The sequence below is a fragment of the Mesocricetus auratus genome, unplaced genomic scaffold (genome assembly GCF_017639785.1).
Source record: "Mesocricetus auratus isolate SY011 unplaced genomic scaffold, BCM_Maur_2.0 contig_11593_pilon_obj, whole genome shotgun sequence".
Taxonomy (NCBI): domain Eukaryota; kingdom Metazoa; phylum Chordata; class Mammalia; order Rodentia; family Cricetidae; genus Mesocricetus; species Mesocricetus auratus.
The window spans coordinates 27,560-47,528 of NW_024433266.1; the positions used below are offsets into that span (position 1 = coordinate 27,560).

General features: G+C 49.2%; 2 protein-coding genes across 6 annotated transcripts; both read right to left on the reverse strand.

The window, feature by feature from the left end:
- Nucleotides 1-4,842: 4,842 nt before the first annotated feature.
- Nucleotides 4,843-8,328, reverse strand: LOC121138458 (H-2 class I histocompatibility antigen, alpha chain-like). Its single transcript, XM_040741146.1, has 6 exons — nucleotides 8,222-8,328; nucleotides 7,747-8,019; nucleotides 7,259-7,534; nucleotides 5,400-5,675; nucleotides 5,156-5,272; nucleotides 4,843-4,995 (listed from the first exon to the last, which is right to left on the reverse strand). The coding sequence occupies exons 2-6, from the start codon at nucleotides 8,006-8,008 to the stop codon at nucleotides 4,934-4,936; spliced, it is 993 nt and encodes a 330-aa protein (XP_040597080.1). The 5' UTR covers nucleotides 8,009-8,019; nucleotides 8,222-8,328; the 3' UTR covers nucleotides 4,843-4,933.
- Nucleotides 8,329-16,001: 7,673 nt separating this feature from the next.
- Nucleotides 16,002-19,963, reverse strand: LOC106022691 (H-2 class I histocompatibility antigen, alpha chain-like). Of its 5 annotated transcripts, none has more exons than XR_005875455.1 (5): nucleotides 18,282-19,963; nucleotides 18,038-18,154; nucleotides 17,831-17,863; nucleotides 17,633-17,680; nucleotides 16,002-16,636 (listed from the first exon to the last, which is right to left on the reverse strand). XR_005875455.1 is itself a non-coding variant. In XM_040741138.1 (4 exons), the coding sequence occupies exons 1-4, from the start codon at nucleotides 18,421-18,423 to the stop codon at nucleotides 16,626-16,628; spliced, it is 303 nt and encodes a 100-aa protein (XP_040597072.1). In that variant the 5' UTR covers nucleotides 18,424-19,963; the 3' UTR covers nucleotides 16,004-16,625. The 5 variants fall into 5 exon arrangements, 3 of the variants coding, with proteins under 3 accessions (XP_040597072.1, XP_040597073.1, XP_040597071.1); XR_005875454.1 differs by lacking the exon at nucleotides 16,002-16,636 and adding an exon at nucleotides 17,070-17,484; XM_040741138.1 differs by lacking the exon at nucleotides 17,633-17,680 and having other exon boundaries at nucleotides 16,004-16,636.
- Nucleotides 19,964-19,969: the final 6 nt, after the last annotated feature.

Below are 19,969 nucleotides of genomic sequence, written 5' to 3' on the forward strand. Positions count from 1 at the left end.
CAAACACACACACACACACACACACACACACACACACACACACACACACACAAGGCTTCACTTGCTGATCCCAATATTATCAAAGTCCCTGTGGTCCTGACCAATTTCCTAGGTACCCACACTTTAAGCCAGGGAGGTAGAAGAAGTGCAGCTGAGCAGAACACAGTCCCAAAAGGACCTGATCCAAGATGAGACCCTGTGGACCAATCCTTTCTGCAGATCCAACACACAAGGGTTAGATTCTGAAAGTTTGGGGGAGGGGCAGAACCTCCAGGCAACAGCTCTGGAAGGAGGCAGAGCTCAGGGGACTGAGGGTCACCTCCTGAGTCCAGGGTCCTTGTAGGCACAAGGACAGGAGAAACAACACATGTTGTGGTCACATTACACAGGAATGACAACAGGGCTGCTCCTCCATACAAACCAAGAAGACAAGAAGTAAACAGGGAGCTTGTTAAAGAGCCGCAGCTACCACTGAGCCCTGGCAGATCTTAAACTGCAGCCCAGGATGCTCACAATCCTGGACACAGGGCAGGTCTGGGGACAGACACCCTTGTATCCCTGTGATCAGAGTCTGCCAGCATGTGGTTATACTAAGTGACAAGGACAAAGGAGCCAGGGAGGACGTAGCTGAGGGGTGACCACACCTAACCCACATGGACAGAGCTCCACCTGGCCCAGCCCCATCCTCATTCAGCTCCCACAGACTCCTCCTTTCCCTGCTGTCACTCAGCACAGCAGACACAGATTCTGGAAAGTTCTCCAGCTGCCATATATTTTCTCCTCCACACTTTCTGAATTCTCGCCTTTAATTTAAACTGTCAATCTCCAAGGTCAAGGACACGAACCATCAAGTTCACATTTACATTTTTATTTTCAGTGGGAAGAGAGGATCTGCAGCTCAAGGCCGCATGGAGGTTTCAAGATGGCGTTGCACCCTCCTCTCTGTTTTGGACCAGGAAGGTTGGGTCTGGAAGGGAGCTGGGTGGTGTGGGGGCAGGGTCCTGGTGTGCTAGGCTGGGCTGGGCTCCCCAGCTCTTCACATGAGAACAGACAACTGTATATATTTGTTGTTTCTTGAGGCATTCAGTTCAACTTCAAAAGTCCCCAGAGTCAATCACAGTCTCAACCCTGTGTAAAAGTCTAATGTTCCGGCTTGAGGGATGGCTCGGAGGTTAAGAACACTGACTGTTCTTCCAGAGGAGCTTAGTTCAATTCCCAGTAGCCACTTGGTGACTCACAATCATCTGCAATGAGATCTGGTGTCCTCTTCTGGCATGCAGGCACACATGCAGACACAACATTGTATACATAATAAATAAGTAAATAAATAGATAAATCTATAAAAAAAGTCCAAAGTTCAAAGTATCTTATGAGTCTCCTGGCAAAGTCTGAACTGAAATCTCAATAAAATCAAAATTAACACTCGGGAGGCAGAGGCAGGCAGGTTTCTGTGAGTTCGAGGACAGGCTGAACCGACAGCCTCCAAAACAATACAGAGAAACCCTGTCTCGTAAAAAAAATGAAAATTAAGGGGTAAAGCACATATTTCCAACCTACAGTGTGGCACAAGATACACATTACTGTTCCAAGAGACAGAACAGTGAGCACAGTGAGGGAATACTGGACCAAAGCAAGACCAAACTCCAGCTGGGCAAACTCCAACCTGCATCTCCATGTGTGATGTCATAGCAGTCTTCAGATCTCCAACTCCTTTTAGCTCTGTTGACCGCTACACCCTTCTCTCTTGGGCTGAGTCCACAGAGTTTTAGCCCCTGTTTTTGAGAGGTGTCCCATGACTGTGTCATCCTTTCATACAATGGCCTCTCTGGGCCTTCATGCAGGGACATCCCTGACACAGCTGGCTTCAGCTGCTTTCCTTAGCCAGAGAGGGAGATTCCACAACCCATGGACCTGTCTGTCTCTCTTAGGGTCCTCTTTGTTTCCTAGATTCTCTGGAGGTGTGGACTGCAGGCTGGTAGTCCTTTTCTCTGTGTTTAATCTCCATATAAGAGTGAGTACATGCCATGCTTGTCTTTCTGTGACTGGGTTACCTCATTCAGTATGGTTTCTTCCAGTTCCATCCATTTGTCTGGGAATTTCAAGATTTCATTATTTTTTTCCCCCGCTAAGTACACTCCATTGTGTAAAGATACCACATTTTCTCTAACCATTCTTCGGTTGAGGGGCATCGAAGTTGCTTCCAGGTTTTGGTTATGGCAAACAATGCTGCTATGAACATATTTGAACAGATGTCCTTGTTATTTGATTTCATATCCTTTGGGTATATGCCCAAGACTGGAATTGCTGGATCTTGCGGTAGACTGATTCCCATTTTCCACAGAAACTGCCATGCTGATTTCCAAAGTGGCTGTACAAGTTTACACCCCCATCAGCAATGGAGGAGTGCTCCCCTTCTGCACATCCTCTCCAGCACAAACTATCACTGGTGTTTTGGCATGTGTAAGATGGTATCTCAGAGTTGTTTTGATTTGCACATCCCTGATAGCTAAGGATGTTGAACAATTTCTTAAGTGTCTTTCAGCCATTTTAGAATCCTCTATTGAGAATTCTCTATTTAGTTCTGGACCCCAGTTTTTCATTGGATTATTTGGTGTTTTGTTGACTAGCTTCTTGAGTTCTTTGTATATTTTGGAAATCAGCACTCTGTCAGATGTTGGTTTGGTGAAGATCTTTTCCCGTTCTGTTGGCTGCCATTTTGTCTTGCTTCACAGACCTTGAAGGAACAATACTCAACTTTATATGGAAAACAAAAAACCCAGGACAATCAAAACAACCCTGTACAATAAAGGAACTCCCAGAGGCATCACCATCCCTGACTTCAAGTTCTACTAGAGAGCTATAGTAATGAAAACAGCTTGGTACTGGCACAAAAACAGAGAGGTTGACCAATGGAACCAATTCAAAATGCTGATATTAACTCACATACCTGTGAACACCTAATTTTTTATGAGGAAGGTAAACTTACACAATGGAAAAAAGAAAGCCTCTTCAATAAATGGTGCAGGCATAATTGGATGTTTGCATGTAGGTTACAGATAGATCCATATCTATCACCATACACAAAAGTTAAGTTCAAATGGATCAAAACCCAGCCACACTGAATCTCATAGAAGAAAAAGTGGGGCTGGACAGTGGTGGCACAGACCTTTAATCCCAGCACTCAGGTAGGGGGATCTCTGTGAGTTCCAGACCAGCTTGGTCTGAAAGAGCTAGTTCCAGGACAGTCTCCAAAGCCAGAGAGAAACCATATATATAGATAGATATAGATATATAGATATAGATATGGAGGTATCCTTGAACTAATTGGTACAGGAGATCACTTTCTGAACATAAGTCCAGTAGCACAGACACTGAGATCAACAATTAATAAATGGTACCTCCTGAAACTGAGAAGCTTCTGTAAGGCAAAGGACACAGTCAACAAGACAAAAGGGATCATGTCTTTTAAATAAACATGAATCTAAAGTAGACTAAGCTTGGAGTCACTACTGGAGGCAGCACCATGTTTCCCAGGGCCAGGGAGGGAGAGAGGACCTAGGGCTGAACAGATCCAACAGGACAGATCTGAGATGACATCCTGTGGATCCCTCCTCTCTGCCATCCTACAACTCTGCTTAAATTCTAAATGATGGGAGAGAAGGAGAGAACCTCCAGGGAGGGGCCTGGAAGGAGGCAGGAGCTCAGGAGACTGAAGTTCATGTTCTTAGGTCACAGTCTCCTGAGTGCAGGGGCCGTAGAAGGGTTCTAATGGGAAAGGAAGGATAAACACATTTTAATGCTGTCACTCAGGGGGCACAAGGGATAAGGAGGCAGGCACCACTTACAGGAACAAGAACAGGCCTAGTGCTCCATAAAAAGTGATAAGACAACAATAAAAAGCGAATATGGGGTAAAATGCTACAGCCAGGTGAGAGCCCAGTGTGACCTGTCCCACCAGTCCTGGCTGCTCACACTCCTGGGACAGGACAGGACTCTGGCCATCCCTGTGTCCCTGTGATCACAGATCTCAGGATGTGCTTTCAAGTGATGAGGAGAACAGAGCCAGGAGGTGACAGAGCTGAGGAGTGACCATGTCACAGCCAATATCAAATTGAGCTCCACCCGGACACAGCCCTGCTCTCACTCAGCTCCCACAGCCTCATCCTGTGACACCAGAGACACAGAACATGATGCGCACATTTCTGGGAGGTTCTCCATGCTGCCATTCACTTCCTCCTCAAATTCTAAGTATCTCAATAATACATTTAACAGCTATCAGCCTGTCAGCTCAAGGATGTGAACAATCAAATTCAAATTGAGATCCTTAGTTTCAGTGGGGAACTTAGGACCTGAAGTTCAGAGCAGGAGGACGTGACAGGATAATGTGTCTCTTCCTGTCTGCTGGAACGGGAGGGTTGCCCATGGAAGGGAACACAGGCAGTGCAGGGACAGGGTCCTGGTGTGCAGGGCTCCCAGTTCTTCATATTCAGCCCATAGGATCACAGGGAACATCAGACACTGTTGCTAAAAGTGAACCTAGGGGCCCTGGATGTCACAGGAGAGGCCTAAACACACTGTCTGTCACTCTATCCATTCCTGGCAGCTGTCTTCATGCTACAAAGAAGAGTCATGAACAATCACTGTGAAGACAACATCCCAACAACCCACCACTCACTCACAGGAAATTCTGGGAGTCTCTGAATCCCAATCATGTCCAATTTGCCCCTCCCCAGTTTGGTCTCAGAGTGTCCCCTTCAGTCTGGGAGAGACACATCTGAGCTCTGGTAACTGTCACTGAATACACACACACACACACACACACACACACACACACACTCTAGAAGATAAAAAACATGGCCCCTAGGAGATTTTGCTGGAGGAGCTAATATTGGTGACAGAGGTCTGCAAATACTCCAGGTCCACCCCAAGGGTCTCAGGGACAATCCTGCTTTCCACACTTACCTGGAGCCGGAACATAGTTCCCTCCTCTTCCACCTGTGAGAAGAAAAGCTGTGAGAGACCAGGGAGGAACCTGACCCTAGGAACTTTCAAGAAACAACATCAGACCCAGGTTAGAGACAGGAACAATGAGGGTGTGGATGTGTTTCCATGAGGCAGAGCACACTAAGAGAACTCAGACCCTGCCCTTTCCTACCTGTGTTTCTCCTCCTCTTCCTCACAACAGCCACCACAGCTGCAATGATGGTCACAGCTCCAAGGAGAAACAGAACAGCAATGACTGCCATGATGGGGACAGTGGACTGAGGAGGCTCTGGGAAGGGAAGGACAGGAAGGGAAGATGAGGGTCATGACCCCAGCTCTCAGCCCTGACACTTCTCAGGCTCTGCAGAAGGCTCCATCTTTCCCTGACCCCAGCTCTGCACCCACTCCCTCCTTACCCCATCTCAGGGTGAGGGGCTCAGGCAGCCCCTCATGGTGCACATGGCATGTGTATTTCTGCTCCTCCCCAGAAGGCACCACCAGAGATGCCCACTTCTGGAAGGTTCCATCCCCAGAAGGTCTGGTCTCCACCAGCTCCATGTCCTGAGTCTGTTCCTCCTCCTCCCTCTGCCAGGTCAGGGTGATGTCAGCAGGGTAGAAGCCCAGGGCCCAGCATCTCAGGGTGACATCACCTTTAGATCCAGGATGATGGGTCACATGTGCCTTTGGGGGATCTGTGTGGAAGATTTAAGAAATCCCACCATAACAAGGTAAACTGAAATCTGCAAAGACAAAATTTAATTAATGATTAAACTATTTGTCTGAACACTTCTGACTGTCATCCTACTAATGACCTGCAGGTCATCACAGATCTGCATTCTGGACACAGAAGCTACTAGAAAATCACATGACCCATCATGTCACATGGTCTTCGTTATGTGATGTTTTATAGCATAAGTTACATGGTCAAAGAACAGAAAAAGGGATGGAAAATAATTTACATATGTGATTAAATTCATATAAATATAAGAAATTAGGAAGAATGGGATACATAAAGAGTACCACCTACCAATGCTGCTACCATTGAGACAGAACCGCTGTGGCCATCTTGCTGACCAGCATAACTGTCTGTCCAAATGAGCAGACAACACCAAGTGTGCAGCAGAAATGGGGTGAACCTCTGACACTGGGGCAGAGAAAATGACTCCCCAGACCTTTCCTCTGGGGGACAAGATACAAGGTGTTGTCACCCAGGGTCCCTGGGACTGTGCTGTGGAGCCCCATGCAGTGCTCACTGGGACACAGTGCTGCTCACAGGAGTGTGTGGATTTTATTTGTCAGTCAAGAAAGTTCAATTCCTAATTCACTAGAGGTTACACTGTAACTTGGTCAGGCAGAAGGAAAGCAGTGGGTGTTTGGATAGTTAATTCTGGCAGAAAATAGTCTAAGCTCATGGGACTGTTTCCTTTAAAGGGAACACTGAGTTGTCTAATTATCCAGTTAGCAGTCCCCCATGACATATGTGGAGACTGATAGAGATGATAATAAGAGGGGAGGGTGAAACAGTATCACCCAGTGAGTAAGAAAAACTCACTAAAGGAAAATGACAACTTAACAAAAGAAAGGCTGGGCTGTGTTGGTGCACACCTTTAATCCCAGTACTTGGGAGGCAGAGGCAGAGGGATCTCTGAGTTTGAGACCGGCCTGGTCTATGTAAGCCAAAGAGAAACCCAATCTCCAAAACAAAACAAAAACAAACAAAAAGAAAGAACAAAGAATAGAAAAAACAGAGCTTTTTTTTCAGGGTACCCCAAAGTGTTCACGTGACCATTTTAGGAAGACAGAGATAGAATTGGGGTGAGGAAGGGATGTAAACCTCACTCACAGGGATCTGGTACAATGCATTGTTTGGAAAAGTTCTAGAAACTGGGGAACCAGCCTGGGGTAGGGGCGTCCTCCTCTCCCATCAGGTAAAGGAGACTCCTGTCCCGGTAGTGTAAGGCTGACACACTCAGACACTGGGTCTGGGCAGAGAACCCGGCCTGGGAGAGGCCATGGCTGACCCAGGGCTGCAGACTGAAGGAGCCACTGCTGGGGATGTGGGCATCTTCTCTCCTCCCTCCTGAGACAGATCTGGAACCTTCCAGGGAGAAGGCTGAGCCCTGGGAGATCAGTGCAGTCCCTGCCAGGCTGGATCAGGAGCCCAGGGACACTGTGTCCCTCAGAGACAGGGGCAGGACCCCAGCTGAGGTCTCTTATTCCTCAGGACAGAGCCCAGCCTGAGGGCAGGGGGAGGAGTTGCCCTGGGCGCCTGCACCTGTGTGCAGCAGCTGCTCCTTCCCATACTCCAGGTGTCTGCTGAGGCCCTCCAAGCACGTGTCCTCCAGGTAGGCTCTCAATCTCTCTGCAAAATCAGTCCTCTCAAACTTGCTCTGGGTGATCTTCGCCACCGTGTGCGCAGCAGTCCATGTCCTCAGGTCCTTGTTCAGGGCGATGAAATCTTTGCCATCGTAGGCATTTTGACTGTACCCGCGGAGGAGGTGCCCATCAGGCCCCATTTGACAGCCAGACATCCACTGGAAGGTGTGAGAGCCTGGGGGAGCCAGAGGTCAGTCCAGCCCACCTGCCCCACAAAGGGGACTCCCGCCCACTCGCGGTCCTGCATCCCATGCATCCTCTAAACAGAAAGGGAAACTGGTGTCCTGGTCCCCGTTCTCCTCCTCCCTGACCTCGGATAGGACCCGGGCGACTCTGGCCCATACTTAGGGACCAGAAGGTCGTGACCTCCGACCCTGGGTCACTCACCACCCTTGCTCTGGTTGTAGTAGCCAAGTAGGGTCCTCAGGTCAACTGGGAAACTCTGCTGGTTGTCCTTGGCTCTCTGTGTCTCCCTCTCCCAATACTCCGGCCCCTCCCGCTCCACCCACTGCGCCCGCGGCTCCATTCTCGGATTCTCTGCTGAAGCTGTCGAAGCGCACGAACTCCGTGTCGTCCACAGTAGCCGACTTCCAAGTACCGGGGCTCCCCGAGGCCGGGCCGGGACAACGATGGTGGAGAAATACCGCATGGAGTGCGAGCCTGGGGGCGGCAGGGAGTGAGACCCCGACCTCCTCCCGGGACTCCGGGCAGGTGCGCGGCCGGGAGGGGAGCGGGGCGCGGGGCTCGGGACGCAGGAGGGGAAGGGGCGGGAGGGTCTGGCCTGGCGATGCGGGGCCGCGGCTTCCCCGGTGCCGCCCCTGCCCTCCCGGCAGACGCCTTTCCCTCCCGACCCCGCACTCACCCGCGCGGGTCTGGGTCGGGGCCAGGGCGGCTGCCAGCAGCAGGAGCAGCGCTCACAGCGCCATCGTCCCCATCTCGGATCTGGGCATCCGAGTTTCCTGCTTGGACTTTATACCGGGTGCCCCAGGCGACGCTGATTGGTTCCCCGGGATCTTGACACCCAGTGGAGATGAGAATCGAGTCGTCATCAATGTCTGGGCAGAAGGAGCTGACACAGGTCAGGAGCTGGAGAAGTGAAACTGGGGACAGGGGAATCCCCAGCGCTGGGCTTCCCCACCAGGACCTCACCGCCCGGGACCAAGACTTGTCTTTCTGGGGCTGGAGTACCACATTCAGGAAGCCCTGCCATAAAATTTTAAAAAAATCTTTAAAAATAAAAAGAGCCCTGGGGTGGTGGCGCACAGCTTCGATACCAGCTCTTGGGAGGCAGAGGCAGGTGGATTTCTGGGAGTTCCAGGCTAGTCTGGTCTTCAGACAAGGTTCCAGGACGACTAGGACTACACAGAGAAACCATGTCTTGAAACACTAACAAAACAAAACAAAACAAAAACCTAACAAACGGACAAATGGAAAACCTAACCAGAACGAGTGGAACTGTTAATATAGCATCTCTCGAGTGGAGATGCCTCCTACCAGTTTTGATAGTTTTTCCCCATAATTTCATCATCTCTCTTTACACGTGCGTTAAAGCGGAATGCGGAGACTCACCCTAATCAACTCGGCACTTGCGAAGCTTGAGGGAGGAGGATCACCTTGGATTTGAGACCAACCTTGAATTGCATAGAGAACCGGGCTAGCCTGGGCTACAGGTGAGATCCTTTCTCAGAACCCACTCACTTGCAAAACAAAAGAAAACGCGAGAGCTGGAGAGATGGCACAGTGGTAAAGAGCACCAGCTGCTCTCCCAGAGGACTGGGGTTTGAGTCTCAGCACCCACAAGCGGGTTCACTCCAGTTCTAGGGAATCCCGTTCTCTCTTCTGGCTTCCCAGGGTCACCAGACACGTATATGGAGACAAACCACCCATAACCGTAAAGTAATATGATAAAATTTAAAAAGAAAGCAGAAGATAATTGTCACAATAAAGAAACAAGTTCAGTGTAGTAAAGGACAATTTGTTAAACTCTCCTGCAAGGGATTCTGCAGGGCCCCGGGACTGCGGCTTCCGCGAGCTCAGCGCGCCCTCTAGTGACTCCATGGCGCCATCACACTATCGGTGGGAAACCCTGATTGTACTTAGGGTAAGCCTGGATACATTTGAAGCCAATCACCAAATTTTCAGCGTCACTATTGCTCCTTCTGTTGACCCTGTAATTTTCTCAAACCCCTCAAACTATGTCACTCCATCTGAGGGCGAGAGGAGTCCCTCTGGTTACATCGTAGCCCCGACAGCGACAATACAAGGCCAAGCAGAAGGTCACTAGCCAGAAACAGAGCCCTGTGCTGTGTGTAAAGTCCCTGCCTCTGGTTGATCTCTGACTCCATGCCTGCTCCCTTCCTGAGTGTCTGTCATTGTTGGTGAGCTCTCTAGGATGGACAGGGCGTGGCCTGCTTTGTGGTGTATTCTCCTGGCAGCCCTCTCCCTGTCTTCTGACTTGAGACACCAGCCAGTCAGGCTTGGGACAGGGGCTCTCACAGTGTGGCCCTCAGGACAAGCAGCAGATGTTAGCACTTCTTAGGAGTTCAGTATTCAGGGCCATGAGCTGGCTGAGCCGCTGAGCTCTTACCTCGTACTCTGACGACCTGAACTCTACCCGTAGAATTGTTCTTTGACACAGTACCTTACTATGTAGCCCCGGCTGACCTGGAACTTGTTATGTAGACCAGGCTGGTCTCACACTCACAGAGATCACCTGACTCCTTCCCCCAAATGCTGACTCCCGGGGTTAAAGTCAGGCACCACAACACCAGGATCAGATTTCTTTAAAACATATTTATTTCTGTTCTATGAGTGTGATTGTTTTTTCTTTGCATGGATGTATGGATGTGCCCGTGGTTCCTGAAGAGGGCATCAGGGTCCCTTGGAGCTGGAGTTACAGGTGGCTGTGAGCCTCCATGTGGGTGCTAGGAACTGAACCTGGTGCTGCAGGAGAGCAGTCAGCACATTTACTCATCCCTAACCACCTCTCCAGCAGTCTTGGAGAAAAGCAGTTTCTTCTTTAAAAATAATATATTGATTCTATGCTGTGGTAGTTTGAGTGCAATTGGTCCCCGTGATCTCATAGGGAGTGGCACTATTAGGAGGTGTGACTCTTTTGGAGTGGGTATGGCCTTGTTGGAGGAAGTGTATCACTGTGGTGTTGGTAGGTGGCTTTGGGGTCCTATGCTCAGGACACCACCCAGTGTTTCAATTGTCTTCCTGTTGCCTGCAAGATAGGACTCTTCGCTGCCCCTTCAGGATCAAGTCCCTGCATGCTGCCCTGCTTGCCATCATGATAATAATGAACTGTAAGCGAGCCACCCCAATTAAATGTTTCCTTTATAAGAGTGGCCATGGTCATGTTTCTTCACAGCAATAGAGACCCTAACATGTGTCTTCCTTGTTTGTTTGTTTAGCTTTTGGTGGTCCAATGTGTTTAATTAGCGTTGCTCACAGGAGTGCAGTCTACTTACCAGTGTCTACCGCCACCGCTGTCTGCCTAGCCATCCTCAGGGAGGGAGTGTTTCCCTCCTGCATGAGGCATTGTGAGGGGTCAGTGTGCAGCAGGGTTTCAGACTGCAGTGGTCATGTCATACTCAGGAGCTCCTTTCACAGTTCTCCACCCCTCCTGACAACCTGCCATGCTCCTGGGACGTGAGGGGCGTGGCATAGATGTCCCTTTGGGTAGTGTGGCACACGGGGTTCCCCGCAGCCCCTTCTAGCACTGAGAACACTCCACAGCAGGGGGATGCTCTCAGTCTAATTATGGCTTAATTTCTCTATGTCCTGTAATTAAAGTATGTGGTGTCCCCAGCAACTGGTCTTGTAACCTGCTTCTTGTGGGCAACTGGGAGCACTGGTAATTCCCCGTGTTGTTGTTGGGGCCATCTGCCAGACAATTCACAGGGAGACAGCTCAGGCCTGGAGCTGGGTGCCATTTTCTTTTTTAACAACCCGTGGCTTTGGGGAATAGACTTTCTGAGACAGCATCTCACTTAGTAGTTCTAGATGTCTCAGAACTTGCCATGTAGACCAGTCTGGCCTCAAGCTTACAGAGATTCCCCTGCCTCTGACTCCTGAGTGTGCATTTCTTCTTTTGAGGGATTTCTGTTCATCCCCATGCCCCACTGTGTGATTGGGCTGTTTGCTTTCTTAGTGTCTAGTTTTTGAGTTCCTGTGTGCTCTGGGTGTTAGTCTCTGTCTGATGCGGAGCTGGCGAAGACGTTCTGTGACCTCTCTTCACTCTGTTCACTGTTCTCTTTGCTGCTCAGAAGACTCTGAATTCCATGAAGTCCTGTTTGGTGATTGTTGTCTTATTTCCTGGCTGACTAGTGTCCTATTTGACAAAGCGCTTTTCTCTGCCTCTATCTTTCTTGTTTTACTTTTGAGATGGAGTCTGTCTACATAGTTTTGACTGTCCTGCCTGAAACTTGAACAGGCTGATGGAGCTCACAGAGTTGCCCCTGCCTCTGCCCAAAGGCCTGTTCCCTTGTGCCTGGCCACTGCTTTTAGCCCCTGCCTTTATTTTAAAGTGTTTCCTCTGCTTTTACTCCTAACATTCTCAGAGTTTTGTTTCTATTGGTGGTATTTTTTGTTTTTGTTTTGTTTTTTTATATGAGTGCTCTACTTGTATGTCTGCACACTAGAAAAGCGCATCGGATCCCATTATAGATGATTGTGAGCTGCCGTGTGGGTGCTGGCAATTGAACCCTGATCCTCTGGAAGAGCAGCCAGTGTCCTGAATGGCTGAGTCATCTCTCCAGCTCCCTTTTTTCATTTTTCAAGGGTATGTCTATAGCCCTGGCTGTTCTGGAGATCCACCTGCCTCTGCCTTCCCCGTGTTGGGATTAAAGGCGTGTGCCAACACAGTCAGGTGGAGTTCCTGTTCTCACACTGGGGTGTCCGGTGCATCTGGGGCTGGTTTGAGTGCAGAGTGAGCGATAAGGGCTGAGTTTCATTCTTCCACATGAGACACCGTTTTCTCAGCTCATTTGTTGAAGATGTTTTATTTTCTGTAATATATAGACTTGGCACTTTTGTGGAGAATAGTGTGTCTGGGAAGTGGAGAGATTGTTTAGAACAGTGGTTCTCAACCCTCCTAATGGGGAAGCCCTTTAATACAGTTCCTCATGTTGTGAGGGACCTCCAACCAGAAAATCATTTTCATTGCTACTTCGTAGCTCTAATTTTTGCTACTGTTATGAATTGTAATTTAAGTTTCTGATATGCAACCCCCATGGGGATTATGACCCAAGGTTTGAGGACCACTGGTTTAGAAGTTGACAGTGTTTACAGCCCTTGTAGAGGGCCTAGGTTCCAATCCCAGCACATATGATCAGGCTCATTATCATCCATAACTGTAATTCCAGAGGTTCTGAGGCCTTCAGACCTCCTAGGGCACTACTCACCCATGTGGTCACATACATGCATACATGCATACATACATACATACATGCAGACCACTCATACACATAAAAGTTTTGTCTCAGTGCCATGCTGACTGTATGTCTGTGATGGACAACTGGAAATGACATATGTTTTTGCTGTTGTTGTTTTGTTTGTTTGCTGTTGTTGTTTTTGGTTTTTCCAGAGTGGGTTTATATGTATAACAGCTCTAGCTGCCCTGGAACTTGCTTTGTAGACTAGGTTGGCCTTGAACTCACAGAGATCAGCTTTTGTCTGTCTCTAGAGTGCTGGGATTAAAGGAGGTGTGTACCACCACCTCCCAGTTGTTGCTGGGGCTTTTTTGTTTATTAATATTTATTCATTTATTTATATTTTATATATGAATGTTCTGCATGCATGCCTAGAGGCCAGAGGAGAGCATCAGATCCTATTACAGATGGCTGTGAGCCACCATGTGGGTGCTGGGAATTGAACTGAGGACTCTGGAAGAGCAGCTCCTGTTGTTGCTGTTTTGAGACAGGGTCTCACTATGTAGTCCTGGCTGGCCTGGAACTCTATCTGCAGACCAGACTAGACTGGTCTCCAAGTCACAGAGATCTGCCCGCCTCTGTCTCCCAACTTGCTCAGATTAAAAGTGTGCACCCCATGCCTGGCTCCAGCATTATTCCAGTGCTCATGATTGCTTTGACTGTCCAGGGTATTTATGCTTTTGCTTGACTTCTCTGCCTATATCCGTGAGAACAGCACTGAATTCTGATTGGTGGCTTTAGATCTGTAGGTTGCTTTTAGTATGAAGACCATTTCTAACATTAATTATTCTAACCCATGAGCAGAGCAGATCTTCCCACCTTCCAGTGTCTTCCTCAACTGTTTTCTTCAGTGTTTTGTAGTTGTCATCTTGGAATGTTCCATGTTGGCTTATTTCAAGCTTTTTGGTTTTGGGGTGTCGTGATGGAACTTTTCCACCTTGAGTTCTTTCTCAGTGTGGTTTTCTTGTAAACAAAGTAGCTACTGATGCCTGCGTGATGATTTTGCAACCTGACACTTTGCTAGAGGTGGTCATCAGCTGTGGGGTTTTCTGAAGGTGTTTTGGGGTCCTTTCCATATAGACTCCTGTCACCTGCGGGTACAATGATTTGACTCCTTTCTCCGTGCATGTGAGTCCCATAATCTCCTTCCTTTTCCTGTTTGCTGAGCCCAAGGCTGGGAGTGCTATGCTGAATAGGAGAGGGGAGAGTGGGTCACTAACAGGCCTGTGGGAGAGGGGTAAGTCACAGTCCACGGCATCACTGAATAGCCCACTCCAACAGGGGAAATGACTCGTGAAACTTCTCCCTGGAGCTCTCTGCACAGCTTCCAGGCAGCTAGACAATCAGAGAACTCTCTTCTCCACAGTGGACTGGTCACGATGTGATACTCCTTTTATACTGTTGGGGAGGAGTCATTGAAAATTTTCCAAGGTTTTGTTTTGTTCTCATCAAGACAGCTTTCCTCTGTGTTGCCCTGACTGTCCCTGGAACTCACTGTAGATCAGGCTGGCCTCAATCTCAGAGAGATTTGCCTGCCTCTGCTGGGATTAAATGAGTGCAAAACCATCACCTGAACCAATTTTTTACGACTTGTTTTACTTTACATGTATGGTGATTTCTCTGCGTGTCTGTGTTTGCACCATGCGTGTGTAATACACACTGAGGTGAGAGAAGGGCGTTGGATCTCTAGGATCTGAGCTGCAGATGGCCGTGAGCAGTCGTGTGGGTGCTGGGAATTGAACTCATGTCCATTAGAAGAGCAGTGAACACTCTTCCCTATGCAGCACACTCTTCCAACTTGCTGTTCTCCCAGACACATGACCTTTGTTACCTCCTGAGTGTTGTGAGCCTCCCTGTCCCTCTAAGACAGAAGGTTTCAACTCAAAAGGAGCTGCTATGGAGCAGTTGGATGTTTCCAGCATTCTCCCGGGCCTCACTGAGCAGACAGACTGTGACTCTGCTCCAGGCATCTGCATCCTTAGTCTTCTCAGAACACACAGCCATGCTCCTGCCTCAGAGCATCTTCACTGCAGGATCCCCAGCCTGTCAAGAACTTGGTCCAGCAGTCAGGAGAATAAATCTTTGCACTGGTCTAAACAGTTGACCTCTGGGCATCTCCCCTTCTGCCCTCCAGCTCCTGAGACAGCCTGTCCTTGTTTATTCCCTTCACTGTATCACAGGCGTCTGCCCACCACAGTGCTGGCTCCAGGAGACCAGCAACACCGTATCACTACCCAGCGAGTCTCAGAAACAGAGTGTACATCTCACATCTGGAACAGACCACTGTGTCCCCTGCTTGAGGAGTGGATACCCTCCACCCCAGATGGAGACAGTGACAGCAGACCAAGGAGAACATCCATTCACCATCAGCTCGGTGAGCCCTGAGCTCACTGGTCACTCACAGGATCTGGGTGAGTCAGGGATAAGCACTGACATCCCACCCCAGTGTGCATGTCACTCAGGCAGCTGCATCACTGAGTCCCCTGCCCAGCTCCCAGCTTCTCCGCTCAACAGACTCCTCTCCCTCTGGAACCACAGCTGGTTTAACCCTGAGAGGGAAGTGCTACATTGTGTCAGCTCCGTGAACCTGTAGCTTCTTGTGTTTCCTGAGCCCCATCAGCCTCCTCCTGACTTCAGAAGGAAGGTTCCTTCACTCTAGAGGAAAATTCACACCATCACCTCCCTCCCCTACAGGAGCTCCCTTTGTTAATACAACCTCAGCCAAGTGCTGGTGTGTCAGGGGCAGCACCAGGTCCCCTCACACTGAGGTCAGGGTCACCTGAGCTCTTCACTCAGCAAAGCCAACCTCTCCCTCCCACCCCCCCCCCACCTACCTGCCTTTCTGTCTATGATCTATGATCCTTTTTTTTTTTTTTTTACTTCATTCACCAAACTTTTTTTGGGTATGAATGTTTGCTGGGTCCCAGGCACTAGAAGTCATCATCCCTCACAAGACATAGATGGCTGCATCACGACAGAGATTATCACCTCCTTGGTCATCAGACATCTCTGCTAAGACTCCTGGAGCTCCTGACTAGAAGTCACAAGGCTAGAAGAGAAACCACAGGTGCCAGAACCTGGAGCAGGGGATGAAGTACTTTCCATCTCTGGTGTTCCCACAACCTATTTTTTTTTTAAGATTTATTTTACTTATTACATATACAGTGTTCTGCCTACATACCAGAAGAGGGTGCCAGATTGAATTGTAGATGGTTGTGAGCCACCATGTGGTTGCTGGGAATTGAACTCAGGACCTCTGGAAGAGCAGTCAGTACTCGTAGCCTCTGAGCTATCTCTCCAGCCCCCCACAACCTATTTTTAAACATTCATTATTTTACATCTGTGAATGAATTCTTGCCTGTAGGTATTTGCACCTTGTGTCTATCTGGTGTCCACAGGGGGCATTTCATGCTATGGAACAGGAGTTATGGATGGCTATCTGCCACGGTGTAGGTGCTGGTGTCTAACATGGTTCCTCTGCAAGAACCGCCAGTGATCTGAAATCCTGAGCCATCTCTTCAGTCCCTGGATCATGTCTTTTAAACAAACACAAATCTAAGGTAGGCTCAGCCTGTAAATCCTGGAATCTCCACTGGAGGCAGCACCAGGATACCCAGAGCCAGGGAGGGAGAGGGGACCTTGGGCAGAACACAGATCCAACAGGACAGATCTGAGATGAGACCCTGTGGATCCCTCTCTCTGCCATCCTACAACTCTGCTTAAATTCTAAATGATGGGAGAGAAGGAGAGAGCCAGGGAGGGGCCTGGAATGAGGCAGGAGCTCAGATTGAAGTTCATGTTCTTAGGTCACAGTCTCCCGAGTGCAGGGATCTAGTTGGGTCCTGATGGGAAAGGAAGGAGAAACACATTTTAATGCTGTCACTCAGGAGGCATAAGGGATAAGGAGACAGACTCCACCCACAGGAACAAGAACAGGCCCAGTGCTCCACAGAAACTAAAAAGACAACAATACACAGCAAATATGGGGTAAGAGATACAGCCCAGGCGACATGTCACAGCTGCCCTGGCTGCTCACAATCCTGGGACAAGACAAAGCTCTGGCCATCCCTGTGTCCCTGTGATCACAGATCTCAGCATGTGGTTCTAAGTGATGAAGAGAACAGAGCCAGGAGGTGACAGAGCTGAGGAGTGACCATGTCAAAGCCAACAGTGGACTGAGGTCCATGTAGACACACCCTTTTTCACACTCAGTTTCCACACAGTCTCATTCTGTCCCACCAGATGCACCCAATACAATGAACACAGATTCTGGGAGGCTCTCCACATTAATGTTTATTTCCTCCACAATCTCTAAGTATCTCAATAATTTATTTAACTGCCAATCAACCTGTCAGATCAAGGATGTGAACAATCAAGTTCAAATTGAGATCCTTATTTTCATTGGGGAAGTCAGGGTCTACAGCTCAGGGCATCAGGGAGGTGACAGGATGGAGATGTCCCCTCCTGTCTGCTGGAACATGAGGGTTGGCCATGGAAGGGAACACAGGCAGTGCAGGGACAGGGTCCTGGTGTGCAGGACAGGGCTGGGCTGAGCTTCACATTGAGCCCAAAGGATCACAGGGAACATCAGTCACTGTTGGTGAGAGTGGACTGAGGGGCTCTGGATGTCACAGGAGAGGCCTGAACACACTGTCTATCACTCCATCCACACCAGGCAGCTGCCTTTAAGCTACAGAACAAGAGTCATGAACAATCACTGTGGAGACAACATCCCAACAACCCACCACTCACTCACATGTGATTCTGGGAGTCCCTGAAACCCAATCACGTCCATTTTGCCCCCCACCCCAATCCCAACTCAGGTCCCAGAGTGTCACCTTAACAGACTGGGCGAGACACATCAGAGCTCTGGGAACTGTCCCTGCCTTGGGTAAAAACACATATATTCATAAGAAGGTAAAAACATGATCCCTAGAATATTTTGCTGGAGGAGCTATTATGGATTTCCAGAGCCCCCCTAAGCACTCCAGGTTCATGTCACCCATTTCAGGGACAATCTTTCTCCCCACACTTACCTGGAGCTGGAGCATAGTTCCCTCCTTTTCCACCTGTGAGAAGAAAAGCCATGAGAGATCAGGGAGGAGCCCAACCCTAGGAAGTTTCCAGAACCAACAAAAGTCCCAGGTTAGAGGCAGGAGCAATGTAGGTGTGGATGCCTTTCCATGAGCAGAGCACATATCTAAAAGGGGCTGAGAGGGAATTCGGATCCCGCCCTTTCCTACCTGCTTTTCCCTTCCTCTTCCTCAGAACAGCCACCACAGCTCCAATGATGGTCACAGCTCCAAGGAGAACCAGAACAGCAATGACTGCCATGATGGGGACAGTAGACTGAGGAGGCTCTGCGAAGGGAAGGACAGGAAGGGAAGGTGAGGGTCATGACCCCAGCTCCCAGCCCTGACCCTGCTCAGGCTTTGCAGAAGGCTCCATCTTTCCCTGACCCCAGCTCTGCACCCACTCCCTCCTTACCCCATCTCAGGGTGAGGGGCTCAGGCAGTCCCTCATGGTGCACATGGCATGTGCATCTCTGCTCCTCTCCAGAAGGCACCACTAGAGATGCCCACTTCTGGAAGGTTCCATCCCCAGAAGGTCTGGTCTCCACCAGCTCCATGTCCTGAGTCTGTTCCTCCTCCTCCCTCTGCCAGGTCAGGGTGATGTCAGCAGGGTAGAAACCCAGGGCCCAGCATCTCAGGGTGACATCACCTTTATGTCCAGGATGTTGGGTCACATGTGCCTTTGGGGGATCTGTGTGGAAGATTTAAGAAATCCCACAATAACAAGGTAAACTGAAATCTGCATAGACTAAGTTAAATCAATGATGACACTGAACTATGTGTCTGAACGCTTCTGACTGCCATCCCACTAGTGACCTGCAGGTGGAGCTGGTCCCCTTCATCACAGATCTGCACATTTTCCTGGGAGAGCCCAGAAGCTAAGAGGGAATCACATGACCCAGCAGGTCACATGGTCTTCCTTATATAATGTTCTATACCATAAGTTAGGTGGGAAAAGAATGGAAAAAGGGATGTAATATAATTTACATACATGATTAAAATCATATCAATATAACAAATTATGAAGAATGGGATACATAAAGGGTGCCACCATTGAATCACAACCGCTGTGGCCATCTTGCTGACCAGTCCAACGGTTAACTGTCCAAGTGAACAGACAACACCAAGTGTGCAGCAGAAATGGGGTGAACCTCTGACACTCACCTAGAGAAAATGACTCCCCAATACTGCCTCTGGGGGACAAGATACAAGGTGTTGTCACCCAGGATCCCTGGAAGTTGCTGTGGAGCCCAGTGCAGCACTCACTGGGACACAGCGGTGCTCACAGGGGTGTGTGGATTTTCCTGTCACTCCAGTCTTCAGTTGCAGAAGACCCTGTCTCTGAGGAAGCTCAACTCCTAATTCACTGGGGCAACACTGAAACTTGTTGGGGCTGAGGGAACTTAGTGGGGGGTTCAGATAGTTAATTGTGGCAGAAAATAGTGTAAGCTCATGGGACTCTTTCCTTTAAAGGGAACACTGAGCTGTCTAATTATCCAGACTAGCAGTCCCCCATGACACCTGTGGAGACTCATACAGATGATAATGAAAAGGGAGGGCAAAACAGTGTCACCCCAGTGAGGAAGAAAAAACTAACTGAAGGAAAATGACAGTTAAAAAAAAAGAAAGACAAAATTAAAAAACCCACATATTTTAGAGGTTTTTTCAGGGCACCCCATAAGAGCTCACGTGACCATTCTAGGAAGAGTGAGAATTGGGGTGAGGGAGGGATGCAAACCTCACACACAGGAATTTGGGAGAATGTATTTTTTGGAAAGTTGTAGAAACTGGGGAACCAGCCTAGGGTAGGCGTGTCCTCCTCTCCCATCAGGTAAAGGAGACTCCGGTCCCGGTGTGTAAGGCTGACACACTCAGACACTGGGTCTGGGCAGAGAACCCGGCCTGGGAGAGGCCATGGCTGACCCAGGGCTGCAGACTGAAGGAGCCACTGCTGGGAATGTGGGCGTCTTCTCTCCTCCTGAGACAGATCTGGAACCTTCCAGGGAGAAGGCTGAGCCCTGGGAGATCAGTGCAGTCCCTGCCAGGCTGGATCAGGAGCCCCAGGGACACTGTGTCTCTCAGAGACAGGGGCGGGATCCCAAC

What these genes read in the sequence shown, in the direction of transcription:
- LOC106022691 (XM_040741137.1), bottom strand. Translation starts at nt 18,423, where the DNA reads ATGGAGCTGGTGGAGACCAGACCTTCTGGGGATGGAACCTTCCAGAAG. An exon ending in GCCCCTCACCCTGAGATGGG is followed by an intron (nt 18,155 to 18,281) that starts GTAAGGAGGGAG and finishes TTCCCTTCGCAG; the next exon opens with AGCCTCCTCAGTCTACTGTC. An exon ending in GAAGAGGAAGGGAAAAGCAG is followed by an intron (nt 17,864 to 18,037) that starts GTAGGAAAGGGC and finishes TTCTTCTCACAG; the next exon opens with GTGGAAAAGGAGGGAACTAT.
- LOC121138458 (XM_040741146.1), bottom strand. Translation starts at nt 8,008, where the DNA reads ATGCGGTATTTCTCCACCATCGTTGTCCCGGCCCGGCCTCGGGGAGCC. An exon ending in CTACAACCAGAGCAAGGGTG is followed by an intron (nt 7,535 to 7,746) that starts GTGAGTGACCCA and finishes TGGCTCCCCCAG; the next exon opens with GCTCTCACACCTTCCAGTGG. An exon ending in GAAGAGGAGGAGAAACACAG is followed by an intron (nt 4,996 to 5,155) that starts GTAGGAAAGGGC and finishes TTCTTCTCACAG; the next exon opens with GTGGAAGAGGAGGGAACTAT.